The sequence below is a fragment of the Megalobrama amblycephala genome, linkage group LG4, assembly GCF_018812025.1.
Source record: "Megalobrama amblycephala isolate DHTTF-2021 linkage group LG4, ASM1881202v1, whole genome shotgun sequence".
NCBI lineage: Eukaryota > Metazoa > Chordata > Actinopteri > Cypriniformes > Xenocyprididae > Megalobrama > Megalobrama amblycephala.
Window position 1 is genome coordinate 49,739,112 of NC_063047.1, and position 14,574 is coordinate 49,753,685.

The following is a 14,574-nucleotide window of genomic DNA, read 5'->3' on the forward strand; positions in this document are numbered from 1 at the left end:
CCTGGGTTGGTGACATCACTAACCCTAAAATGTACATAAACCCCACCCCCGAGTACACACAACAAAGGGGGTGACGCCATGTTATTGCAATACAGTACATAAGACAAATGACAACATGACAAGTTATAACCATAATTAAACTAAACTATACCTGCTCTATCTTCTTGCAGCATATATTCTCTGGCTCTGTACTAGGATCTTATAACAGTTCCCACACGAGCGATTTATAGATTATCATGATAGAATATGCTAATGAATGACTTTAAGATAGTTAACTCTACGTCATTCATCAGCTAACCATTCAGAAACGTCCTGTTGCATTCTACATGTTGTCACTTGTTCTGGAATCTCTCCATCATTGTCCGACTCCAGTTTGAACATAAAAGGCAGAACAGTTTCTGAAATGTTCAGTGAGTCTGAGGTAATCAGCGCAGCAGCTCATTTGCATTTAAAGGGACACACAAAAATAGAGTGTTTTTGCTCACCCTCAAAAAGTGACAAATTTAACATGCTATAAAAATTATCTGTGGGGAATTTTGAGCTAAAACGTCATATAAACGCTCTGGGACTTATTTTACATCTTGAAAAGGGGGCATTATTAATATATTTGAATGAAACCTGAGGTTTCTGTCCATCCATTAAAAGTCCATTCACCCAAAACTTTCACACTTTAATAGGTTTATAAAGAGTAAAAGTAATCCATGTGAATAAGCAGTTGAATCCAAGTTTTCGATGTGATTGCTTTATATAATGAACAGATTTAATTTAGGCTTTAATTCACATATAAATATTGATCAACACACATGCATTGAGCATATCTAAATTTTCGTATATGGACCCTATTTAATGAGCACTATGCATGTGGGTTGATCAATGGAATAAACTGCTCAATCCATATTGATTTCTTTTATAATCTCTTTATGAACTTTTTGAAATGTCAAGTTTTGAAGTTTTGGTGGAATGGACTTTCATTGGAGGGACAGAAATATCTCAGGTTTCATTCGAAAGTCTTCATTTGTGTTTCGAAGACGAACTAATTTCTACTAGGTTTGGAACCACATCAAGGTCAGTAAATGATTTTGGAATATACTGAAACTTTTTGAGCGAACAAACCTTTTAAGTCTGGCACAAGTTGGTTTATACAACTAGCTGAAACAGACACGAGGCAGAAATAACCAGCGGCAGCAACCCTACCTGTAACAAATAATATTTTCCAAATATCTACAACAAGACAACACAGTTTTGCTCCTCAGCTAAAGTTATCTTGCTTCAAGGATATTTAATCATTTTTACTATAAACAAGCTTGAAAAAAAAAGAGCTTTGCAGAGTGCAAGGGTTGCCAAGAATCCAAACAGGGCTGTAAAGTGTCTCTAATCGGCTCTATAGGATGGTTCGAATAAATCCTGGACAACTGTTGGAAGAGTGAGGCAAGTTGTAATTGGTTGAATTACATGACCATGATCCTTCCGAACCTTTCTTTGCAACTCTATTATGAAATGTGTCACCACACAAATGCCTGTCCACTTACAATAATGAGCCACTACATCATTAGAGTTCCTCCATCACCTGATCGGTTCCCTTCCTTCAGCTCTGATTGTGTCTGCCTCTGTAAGGTCAAAGGTCTCCTCTCATGCTAAATGGTGATTCTCAACCGCTTTTAGAGGAGTGTAGGAGGGAATGATGGAGACAGAGAGAAAAAAGATAAAACGAGAGACTCTCATGCTGTCAGCCCCTCATCCATCAGGGCCGTATTGACACTGATGCACTGGCTGAAGAGACATGAAAGCGAGAGAGGGAGTCCAATCCCAACAAGAGCTGCTTGAGCGCTGTTATCATCCTATCAATCTGCACAGTGTTTGGATCAGCAACCGAGGCAATGCAGACCACACACTCAAACACAAAAAACACACATGAAAGAATGAAAGTTGAAAAAGGATTCCTTCCACATGAGATCCGCCATGCATACACGCTCAGGAAGCTCTCTGGGTTTGAGACAAACATACTGTGGAAACTCTGTAGAGAGTAAAGGTGCGGGATTGATGATTAGAGATGAGACGCAGAGCTGCAGTTTAAATCTTCAAGCGGCTAATCACAGGATTAACAGCCAAAGAGAGAGAGAGGAGCGGGGGAGAGAGGAGAGCGCTGCTTTAAATGCAAATCCCTGTCTTATAAAAATCAGTTCCATTTAATAGGATTTCTGAGGAGGGATGCGCATTTCTGCAGTGGGAGAAGAGTAGAGGAAACTTCACTATGGCAAAAAGGAATGGAGTGAAGCGCAAAAAGAAGAGAAAAGAATTTAAAAAAAGCACCCTGTGTCGTCACAGGTTTATGGAAGCTTGTTTCCGCCACTGAATAAAAAAATAAAAAAAGGTAATTGCTACATTTTATCTCACAATTCTGGCTTTTTTTCTTGCAATTGAGTGTTATAAAGTCAGAATTGCGAGATATAGCCTAAACTCACAATTCTGACTTTTTTTCTCAGAATTGCATGTTACAAAGTCAGAAAGAAGTCATTGGTTTAATTTAAAAAAAAAAAAAAAAAAAAAAAAAAAAGAAAAAGTAATTGCGACATTTTCTCTTACAATTCTGACTTTTTTTCCTCGCAATTGCAAGTTATAGTCAAAACTGTGAGATATATACTCACAATTCTGAGGGAAAAAAAATTATTTTCCCCCACAGAAATGGACTTTATTACTCACAATTGTGAGAAAAAGAGTCAGAAGTTTATATCCTGCAATTCTGACACTATTAACTTGCAATTCTGAGGGAAAAAAGTCTCTTCAAAGTTTTATTTACTACTTAGAAAAATCTTCTTTCTAAAATCTTTTGACCATGTGTTTGACCGTGTTAAATTCTCATTCTCACATTTGAAACACCCACATAAAATGCCACTTAACATCTATGTTGAGAAGGGCACATGGCAACTCTTCTTATTACTGCAATATGAATACTGTGAACAGTAAGCAAGTTTCTTGTATGAATTTATTACAACCTGCTACTTGTAAAACTGAAGCTAAATCACATGATTGAATTGCCGAAATTGGATTAAAAAAGGAAGTTAACTGTTGCTTGTAGTGTGGCTATGCATGTGATAGTAGCACACTACTGCTTGATCATTTCATTGTATACTGCTTCACATGCCATTTAAAAAACAGAAGACAGTATACACCGCATAGAATGCTAGCATTCCATTCCAAACATAGCAAATCCATGAGACCGAACGCATGTGCGTATAACACGGAGAGAGACACCGATGAGATGAGTGAGACAGTGAGAAATAAGTGAATAAGTGACAGAAGGTGAAATGGATAAGCTCTTTTTTGCTCCAGGGTAACAGAAGACGGAAGACAGAAGAGTTCCTGAGCTCTGACCTCACATGAAAGCCATTGTTACCTCTCTCTCTTTTTTAGCTGATATTTCTTCACAAAGGGAATTAGAGATCAGTGCAGTGATCCTCACAGATCTGGCATTAGTTTAATCTCACGCAGGGGTTTGAGTTACTACAGAATCAAATCCAATCTCCCCCCTGCTGCTTCTGTTACTGACTTCACCATATTAGTCTTTACAACTGCCAAAGCAACCCCTACCCAACCTCAGCGAATTACTGGGTACAGTTAGTCCGAGTCAGAGATATCAATTTTAGCAAAATTCTGGTATGAAACAAGGGCCAAAATGAAAACTTGCCAAATGAGGGTAAAAACGACAATAAAAGAGTTGGTTTTCTTTGATAAACAACAAACTAATTAAATCAGATATGGGGCTTACAAACAGTCAAAACACGAGTGGTTTTAAAATTTGCTTGTCTTCAAACTACACTTAGGAAGTTAACATTTCCACAAAAAAAAAGAAAAAAGAGAAGCAATGGACTGTGAAAATTGTGAGAACTACAAACAAACACCAATAAAGTAAAGAAAATAAATTATGTAGTTGCCTTTTTAAAGATAACAAACAAAACATTTTCCCTGGGAAAACAACTTCTAAGTAGAGACACCAAGACAAATAGGCCTATTCGAAGAGCTAAACCGACCCTTTCCACATGTCTGGGTTTCTCGAAGCGGAAGCTGTCATAGTTGGGTAAAATTCTATGGTGATGAATGAGATAATACATTAAATATATTTTTTGTGTCCCCGTTTTCTCAAATAGCAAAAGAAACAATAACAACGTTTTCACAACTTTCAAAAATAAGTAGATTTTTTTTTTTAATTTGATGAAAATGTAATACAAAACTAAGTATAATGTTGTAAATGTAGGCTACATACACTTAAAAAAATGAAAATATAAAAAACTTTGCAAGATGCTGATGACCATTAAAACGCGTCACAGTCTGCAAAAAGGGTCCATAAAACAGGTTTCATTTTACCGTGAAAAAGGCCTGACGAAAATGTTTCTGTCCTACATGAAAATATAGCTAGCCTGCATTTTAATTAAGTAATGCAAAAACACTGCTTCGTGGACAGTACATTAAAGTTATTCAAATATCATAAACAGATCTCTTCTACTGATCCAGACAGCGTCTCCGTTCCGGATTCAAACGCTTTATCACCTTCTCACTTGAGAGCGCAAGCTGCGGTATTTCTGACACTCCTCAGCTAATTACCCCGACAGAAATGCGTCAATAACTCATTAATTGGACCCAGCGTTGCTGTTGGAGGAGCATCACCTGCGCGTGTCTGTCACACAGGTCGGTTAATTGATTTCGGCAAGCGGGGAGCAGGTGTGTGAACAGCGCCATATAATGCGGAACTAATCCGAATCGTCCATCCGCTATCGATTAAGCAGCCTGAGACAAACTGATAAGACTCAGGCTACAACAGGTATGCAGTCACCTTTACCACATCTCCTCAAATCCACCACATTACACCTTTCTCGGTCTTTCCCATTGCAACCTCCATAACCAGCCATTAATCATTCTATTGATCAGAATGACTACTTATTGAGGTTACTGGATGGAATGTCCCCTGACAATTACAAGACTCAAATTTCTATCGACCGATATATCGCCCATCCTCTTTGTAATTTAACATTTGCGTGTTACTTGAGCTGCACTTATTGTGCCTCTGTTTGATCCACCCCAACGGCAATTTTCAGAAAGAAAAGAAGACAAAGGAATGGCTTAAGAATGAAATCAATGTTATTAAGTGCACAGTCTATAGTGATTACAGAAGCATAGTAATTATATTGATTATTAAAGAGCACTTTAAACGGTAAGATGCGAAAACAGGGGCGTAGCGACCATTATAAGTGCACTTCTTCGTTGTCTCCACTTTTTATTCGCCCTTCTTTCTTGGGGATAATTATTACTTTTCAAGTAGTAAAACCCGGAACCAACCCGTTTAGAAGAGTTCCTTTGTAAAAACGGATTCATTTAAGAAAAACAATAACAAATCCAGTCTATTCAATTGTTCCCTGCACCAATAAAGCTAAACAAACACGCCAAATGCAATAAACAGATGCGTTTTTACAAAAGGAATAGCTCTCAATCTCGCAGTGCCACCAACAAAGTAATGAACCAGACCATTTATGCGTAATCAATTCAATCTTTAGTAGACTATACGTAACCCAGAATGCTACAAGCCATTGGGGCCACTGAGCTTGATAAACATCAGGTCTTAATGGCCAGACAAAACATTGCATGCATTGTGCATACATTAAAATTGCTCTTGTTTTATATAGGGTTAGATCATGGGTGTGTTAAAACACTTTTATATGGAGCAACCCGTCTTTATCTTTAAGAAGACAACAGGTAGTTGCGTTGAATAAAATGATTGAGTTACCTTCCTCCGCCACTGATTTGAGCAAGAACTCCAGCAGGATAATCCAGAGCGCGGCCACATTCTTGGAAAAGAGCTCCATCGTGGAATCACGAGTGTTGTTTTACTGGTGAATGTTTACAAAGATGGGCAAACAGTGTAAAGGTTCAAGAATCGTCAGCTGGATGTTGTACCCATCAGGAATAACCAATTGCACGGTGGGAGTCGTCACAGTACAGGGAAAAGCCACCAAGTCATGAGAAAAAAACTTATAAGACTAAAACAGTTGAATTATATGGAGAAAATCAACTGTATCAATGAAGTTTGTTATAGAAACCCAAATTCAGTTGATCAACATATAAAGCGATAGTCTGGTAACGTGGACAAATGAGTTTTAACAAAAAAATAACAACTTTCTATGCTACTAGAATGGCAAAACAATGTTCATCTCTTTAAAACCAAATAAAATCTCCCAAAAGACTTCTTTATTCACGCGCAAACATGTGCCAGTTTTGCCAAAAACATATGGAGCAACAACATGCCGCACGCTCGGCTGCGTGGAACCCCTTTGTGAGGGGTGTAGGTCGACTTGTCCTAATTTTCCCCTCTGAAATGGGATGGCTTTTTAAAAATCCACCTAATAAAACAAATCCGACAGGCCACTTCGTTCACGAGCAGTGCGAAAATGTTCGGTTTAAATCACACCGACGTCCGCATCCAACGACCGAATTCTGATTTCTGTCAGTGAATCCACCGCGTCCTTTGTATCTTTTAAAACATAAATATCCTGCGAATTAAAAGCGATGCTTGAATGCAATCATATGCCAACTCAACGAACGAACATCGTGCTGTTTATCCAATGGCGAATGCAGGAAAATCGCGGAGTAGTTCGTCAAAATAATAGCGAAACCCGCGGCGTGCGCGTTTGAGATGAGGAAAAATCTCGGCAAATCCAAGAAGTTGGTACGAGGCGTTCAGTCTTCAGCCGCTCGCAGCAGATGTGAGGTGGTCAATGCGACTGGAGGTGCAGTCTCCTCCTCTCAAAGCACCTCCTCCACAAGCACCCCTCCACTATAGGCCAATTCACCATGCCGGTCAAAAAAGCCAATCTAGGACGAAAAATAATATAATTATTTTTCCGTCTTCTTTGGCCAGTTAGTTAAGTCGATGTTTTTAGGTTGTTTAATGTTACACATTTGTTCCTCTTGAAGTTATGCTCTGTAATAATTAGCGAACTGTTCAGGAAAATCTTCAAATGAACTTTTCCCTTTTCACAAAATGAATAATATTGAATGAATTTAAGAAAAAGTCCAATATTGATATCCATTGCTTCCTTGCCTTATCTAATCATAGCTGTTTTGGACATGTTACCTACCATTGTATTCTTTGAAGTAATCTACTTACAGGGTTCACTTGGACAATTTAGTAATATCAGGCAAATTTTTAAATGGTGATATCCATTGTCCAGGGCTAGAAAAATTGGTGGGAAAAATATGAAAAAGTCTATTCTAAGTGCCTTGGAGTAAATAGCATTGTACAGTAAATAATCATATCAGGATCTGATATCATCACCATATGCACTCTAAAAAACACTGGGTTAAAAACAGCCCAATTTATGTCTGACAGGTTATTTCTGACCCAGGATTTGGGTAACACAAAAACTACCCAAACACTGGGAAAATAACCCAAAAAACTGACCCAAAAGGCTCAACCCAACAACCCAAGGGCTGGGTAAATAAAGAACAGAACATACGTTGGGTTAATTTTACCCTGCAAATTGGGTTGTTTAATTAACCCAGCATGTGTTAATTCATTTTTACTAAAATACTAGCTTTTTTTTTTTTTTTTTTTTTTTTACTTCATACATAAATTGTTTATGGATTAACTAAAATGTTCTAAACTTTTTTTTTCTTTTTAAATACTCCACACAACCACTGGTTTGCATGATAATTTCTTTATTTTCAATCATATTTTATAGTATAGCATATTTTATATATTTTATTTTAATATTTTACAAATATTAGAAGTAAAAATGAAACATTTAGAAGTAATCAAGTGTAATCGATCAGTCTCTGTTGTCCTGTTTCCACCATAACGGTGCTGGATCTCATCCCGGAGATGACTCGCGTTCGGCGGGGGAACTGCTAACTTCAGACCGCTGCCCTGTGTTTCACTCGTAGCCGAAAAATGCTGTGACTGACTCCATAACCTGTCCATAAGTAATCAGTGTACAATTCTGAGAACATATTTTAACATCCTAAGTATTTATATTCTATATCTTTTTGAATAAAATCATAACATTTTAGGCAAAGCATCAGGCATTTCCATCATGCGAAAATAACTACGCAACACTCATTTAGGTGACTCACATTGCGACCCTGTATGTAGTTTTGCATAAAATTAAACAATATACAGAACAATAACAATTTTTTAGTTAAACGCATACAAACCAGTATTTTACCGAAGACATGCACCAGTTTGACGGAGCTGCACCGCTCTCTCCTGAAGAGGGCGCAAAAACTACCCAAACACTGGGTTATTACGTCTGACCCAGGAGCTGGGTAACACAAAACCTACCCAAACACTGGGTTGTTACGTCTGACCCAGGATCTGGGTAACACAAAAACTACCCAAACACTGGGTTGTTACATCTGACCCAGGATCTGGGTAACACAAAAACTACCCAAACACTGGGTTGTTACCTCTGACCCAGGAGCTGGGTAACACAAAACCTACCCAAACACTGGGTTGTTACGTCTGACCCAGGATCTGGGTAACACAAAAACTACCCAAACACTGGGTTGTTACATCTGACCCAGGATCTGGGTGACACAAAAACTACCCAAACACTGTGTTGTTACCTCTGACCCAGGAGCTGGGTAACACAAAACCTACCCAAACACTGGGTTGTTACGTCTAACCCAGGATCTGGGTAACACAAAAACTACCCAAACACTGGGTTGTTACATCTGACCCAGGATCTGGGTAACACAAAAACTACCCAAACACTGGGTTGTTACCTCTGACCCAGGAGCTGGGTAACACAAAACCTACCCAAACACTGGGTTGTTACGACTGACCCAGGATCTGAGTAACACAAAAACTACCCAAACACTGGGTTGTTACATCTGACCCAGGATCTGGGTAACACAAAAACTACCCAAACACTGGGTTGTTACGACTGACCCAGGATCTGAGTAACACAAAAACTACCCAAACACTGGGTTGTTACGACTGACCCAGGATCTGAGTAACACAAAAACTACCCAAACACTGGGTTGTTACATCTGACCCAGGATCTGGGTAACACAAAACCTACCCAAACACTGGGTTGTTACCTCTGACCCAGGAGCTGGGTAACACAAAACCTACCCAAACACTGGGTTGTTACGTCTGACCCAGGAGCTGGGTAACACAAAAACTACTCAAACACTGGAAAAATAACCCCCAAAAAATGACCCAAAAGGCTCAACCGAGGACTTGGATAGAAAAATAACCCAGGATTTTTTTAGAGAGTGGAACCACTAGTACTTTTTGTAAAGCAGTGACTTATCAGTGCTTAGATCAGCTCTTTCTGTTGAAAACCCAGACCACAGCATCCACTGACTTTAGAGCATAAAACCTTCAAATAAGCTGTCACAACCTTTTTTCTTTAAAAAGTAAGATGAAACCACACATGGGGAGCTTTTCCCCCCTTTTAATTCCAATGCTAATGCATCTCTGGAGCCCTCTTCATCACACCTATGTGGATTGGCGTGTTATTTGGCTCAAGGATTGCACATTGACTCGGGTTCTTGTCATGCTAATTCAAGCACTTGTCTTCTCGCTGTAAACCATTAGCTGCTGCAGGAAGGGCATAAAGGAAAAGTGTGAGACTTGAAAAGCTTGGAGGGAAAAAGTGTGAGGGCCTTTGAGAGAAGAGCTACTGGAAGTCATGCCGTGGCATGTTTTATTTTATGTTTGACGAGTTTTAAATGCAGATGAAGACGATACTCTCAAGTGTGAGAAATTTGAGGCTACCTCACCTCATGTAATGTGTATGAGGTTTTTCTTTTGAGTTAATGATATTCTTATGTGATACAAGACAGAAATGACCGTTACAGTAAATTTGAAAAACTGTGGAAAAAAGGACAATGTGCAATGCATTTAAACATGCCAGTACAGAGATGAATACCGTGTTTGGATATATTTTATGGTCTAATATGTATCCAACAATGAAGTTAGGGTTAGGGTTATCACATTTGAATGTGGCTACTGTTACAGATCTTCTGTAAGCTGCTTTTGTGGCTGACGTATAGTTAAAGTGTCTTGGAATAAACTTGATGTGCCTGAGCTTCCTTGTCCTCCTTAAAAAACAACGCACCTGACCTACACACCTGGTTTACCTGGGGCGTCTCCTAATCGGCACTCAATAATATTCCTGATCTTTCGGAGCGTCTCCTAATCAACACTCAATAATATTTCAGTTGACGTCTTGACCCGTAACTTGCTGCGCAGCAATAACCAGATAGACTCCAGACTATGCCTTAGAATATGCTTTATTCACGGCCGGAGGACCTCGTATCGATCAAAGAGAATCCCAACAACAAGAAGAATACAACAGTTTATATAGGATAGGGGCATGGTAAAGCATTCTACAATATGATTGGTTCTTCATATGTCAAACCTTCATGTTACTAGGTAAAGCAAGATCTGCCCAAATCATGTGTTTATTAGTTCATTGGTTGCTCAATATCATGGGGCTATTATATTTAGATGGTTGTCTAGCTGTCCCCAAGTTTCATTTCCCCCTTTCTTATGTTTGGACATGATTCAGACACACACTGACTTAGGCCCATGCAAGGTTTGAGGACATTTAGGTTTCAAAAGCATATAAATGTTATTCCTACAAGGGAAAAAAATGTTATTTATGATTAATTAAAAAATTCATGGAATCCAGGATCCAAACCTGCAATGTCGAGGAAAGGAGTTTTTTAAATGGACCGACAGTGAGGTGGAGTTGTTGCTGCGAGTAACACAGGAGTATAAATTGGCCAAAGCAAGCGAGAATGTAGACTGGGAGACGTGCCAAAACAAATATGGCGAAATACTGGACCGCTTCAAAGAGCAATATCCTGCGGATGACGTCGATTACCCCCACAGTAAGGACATATGTACAAACTGACATTAATTTTTAACAAGGCTGTCAAAACGGAGAGCATCCAAAACAACTGCTGTACAATGTCGTTCAGCATCTTGGCTGAATTGGTCATATGACTGCATCACATGACTAAAAATGCATCATCGTATTCAAAAGCCTCCGTTTTCACAGTCCACACTACGACACGAAGACGGCATTTTCAAATTTATCTGCTTTGGAGAGCGTTTTCTAAAAGCTACGTTTTCGTTGACTTAAAACGCCGTCTCAGTGTGGATGGAAGGCCAAAAAGAAAACGCATTAGTGTGGACATGGCCTCAATTAGGCCAGTTTAAATCTAAATCATCACATATTACTACAGGTGTCCCACAGGGATCAGTTCTGGGTCCTTTATAATTGATCTTTTTTTGCCACTTGGAACCATTTTTAGGAAATATGGTATCCATTTTCACTGTTACACTGATGACACCCTGCTTTATCTTCAAAACCTACTTCTGAACTTCCTCCATCCTCTCTTTCTAACTGTTTGTCTGAAGTTAAAGCTTGGTTTTCAAGTAATTTTCTTAAAGGATTAGTCCACTTTTAAATACACTTTTCCTGCTAAATTTACTCACCCCCATGTCATCCAAGATGTTCATGTCTTTCTTTCGTCAGCCGAAAAGAAATGAAGGTTTTTGAGGAAAACATTCCAGGATTATTCTCCTTACAGTGGATTTCAATGGCTACCAACAGATTGAAGGTCAAAATTACAGTTTCAGTGCAGCTTCAAGGGCTTTTAACGATACCAGATGAGTAATAAGGGTCTTATCTAGCGAATCGATCGGTCATTTTCGAAAAAAATACAACCGTTTATGCTTTATAAACAAAATATCGCATTGAACGTACTTTCCGCTTCCGCATTCTTCATAACGCTTACGCTGAATGTTCTACGCCTTCCCTATTCTACTTACGGAACGAACGCGGCGCCAGTTTCATTTTTTCCCGTAACTTGAATAGGGAAGGCGTAGAACATTCGGCGTAAGCGTTATGAAGAATGCGGAAGCGGAAAGTACGTTCAATGTGATATTTTGTTTATAAAGCATAAACAGTTGTATTTTTTTCGAAAATGACCGATCGATTCGCTAGATAAGACCCTTATTACTCGTCTGGTATCGTTAAAAGCCCTTGAAGCTGCACTGAAACTGTAATTTTGACCTTCAACCTGTTGGTAGCCATTGAAATCCACTGTAAGGAGAAAAATCCTGGAATGTTTTCCTCAAAAACCTTCATTTCTTTTCGACTGACGAAAGAAAGACATGAACATCTTGGATGACGTGGGTGTGAGTAAATTTATTAGGAAAAGTGTATTTAAAAGTGGACTAATCCTTTAAGCTTAACAGTAGTAAAATAGAAATACTACTTGTAGGTACAAAAAATGATCTGTCAAAGTCCAACAATTGCTCCTTCAACACAGGTTAAAAGCTTGGGTGTTATCCTTGACTACTGTGCATATTAACAAGTTTACTCAGATGGCTTACTAACCCATCCGTAACATTAATTGCTTCCACCCAGCAATGAGGAGCACTGCCATTTTGGTTCATGCTCTTGTTACCTCACGTATCGACAACTGCAATGCTCTTTTCTATGATCTTCCCCTCAAACCCTTACACAAGTTACAGTTAGTGCAGAACTCAGCTGCACGAATAATTACTACAACTCTTAAGATGGAATTCCTATTCTTCAACAACATCACTGGCTTCCTGTTAAACAGCATATTGAATTCAAAATTTTGCTTCTTGTTTACAAAACACTGCATAATCTGGCTCCTTCATAATTATCTGGCCTATTTTCAACATATATTTCCTCTCGAACTCTTAGATCATCGTCTAGCTACATTCTTCCTCGCATGCGTTTGGCTCATATGGGATCTCGAGCTTTTAGCTACACTGCTCCCCATCTGTGGAATTTGCATCCACAAGACATTCACAATAGTGACTCTCCCCAGGTGAAAAAAAAAAAAGTACACTTCCAAAATGTACTTAAAGTGCTCTATTTTTGTGCACTAATTTTGTACTCGATATACTGAACATTTTTCTTTAGTACTTCAAAAATATCCTTACGAACATCTAAGTGTACTCAACTGTGCTATTTTGAGACACCATGATTATGAACTAAAATGTGCTTTTTAACTATCTATGTATTTAGTTACCACTTGTAGTACACCTGAACCCATCTTTCATACACTAGTGTACTACAAGTGTTAACTAAATACATTTTTAATACATTTATTCAGGAAGCTTGCGCTGCAGACTGTAGTGAATTCACTCAGGACCGTTTGCAGAGGCTGAGGATTACAGGTAATAATGCTGCAAATAATGTTCAGTTTCTTGCACAGACCGGTCATTTCGCTTCTTGAGGCCTCGATGTATTGTCAGGAGCCGTGGGTATTAATTCTGTTTTGTCTGCAATGCATATGTTTTTTTTGAATCTCAAAATGACGGCACCCATTGACTTCCATTATATGAATCATCGAGGACCACGGTTCTACTGAAGAAAAAAGTCATCTACATCTTGGATGACCAGAGGGTGAGTAAATTAACTGCAAATTTTCATTTTTGGGTGAACTATCCCTTTAAAATCAAAAATGGAATCAAAATTGATCCCGTTTTATTTTTATATTTTATTTTATTGTGCATGATTCATAAGTACGTAAGCTGATTGCATGAAAGGGATCATACAATTCATACGAATAAGCCACCAATTTGCCATGAGATTGTGTTGGGAATAACTTTGCCTCTGAATTGGCTTCTCATTATGGCTGACATCTCCTCAAACCATTGCGTATGTTAACAGCTTTGTTTCAGATTGACTTTCATATCAAGGCAAGCACTGATCATACAGATCAAAGCAGTATCAGTCTGAAGTCTGCGGTGAGCTCTTGAGTGAATTCTCAATGGAAGTTTCTCTGTCTCTCTGGAGCGTGTGGTGGACTCCAGTAAGTGTGAAAAGTGGGATAATGACAAACGTGTGTGAGGAGAAACCCAGTGTGAAGACTTGGGAGTCACAAGGAGAGAGGTGCGAGAGGAAAGCGTGAATGGACCGGTTCAACTACAGTGTGTGAGGCAAGGGACAAGACGGATAGAAACCTGCATTGCTATAGTTTTCTTTACAGATTCCAGGAGTGACGTATTCGATATTTGGACTTTGTGGTTTCATAAATTTAAGATATTTCACACGCATATAATCGCACCCGCACCGACACTCAACTACAGTTCAAGTGAAATGACCAGTTATACCTGTTAGCACCGGTCACACCCTAAAGCTTTTAATTCTGCTTGCAGCTATACTGTTTCCTCTGGGATGTGGCTACAGTTCCTTCTCATATGACGGCACTGCCTTAATACTAACAGAGGATGTCATCTCATATGAAGTCTGGTCCACATTGCAGCTTTTTCTAATCAGGAACAGCCCACACTGACAGGAAGACGGTCCTTTTAACCGACAACCACAGTTTGTTGGTTTTGTGGAATGTTTAGAGGAAGGGAAATATGAAATTGGATACAGTCATGAAATATGCAGCCACAGATATCTTGTTTACTTGCTTCTAAGTGTCTCAAACAAAACTATTTCTCTCATTTCCTTAACCCTCACGGTCCTCATTTCTTTTACACGCATTTACAGAGCGACTGTATAAAAAATAAAACAT

General features: G+C 38.9%; 1 protein-coding gene and 1 long non-coding RNA gene across 3 annotated transcripts in view; one reads left to right on the forward strand and one right to left on the reverse strand.

The window, feature by feature from the left end:
• The window catches only part of ephb4a (eph receptor B4a), a 51,072-nt gene extending 44,264 nt beyond the window's left edge, over positions 1-6,808 (reverse strand). For both annotated transcript variants that reach the window (XM_048189778.1, XM_048189777.1), the window contains exon 1: positions 5,777-6,808. In XM_048189778.1, the coding sequence (XP_048045735.1) occupies positions 5,777-5,855 (79 nt within the window). In that variant the 5' untranslated portion in view covers positions 5,856-6,808. The remainder of the gene's footprint in view (positions 1-5,776) is intronic.
• On the forward strand, positions 3,956-14,574 carry LOC125267809. Its single transcript, XR_007184722.1, has 4 exons — positions 3,956-4,816; positions 13,162-13,225; positions 13,403-13,454; positions 13,722-14,574. It is a non-coding gene; the product is annotated as an uncharacterized LOC125267809 (long non-coding RNA).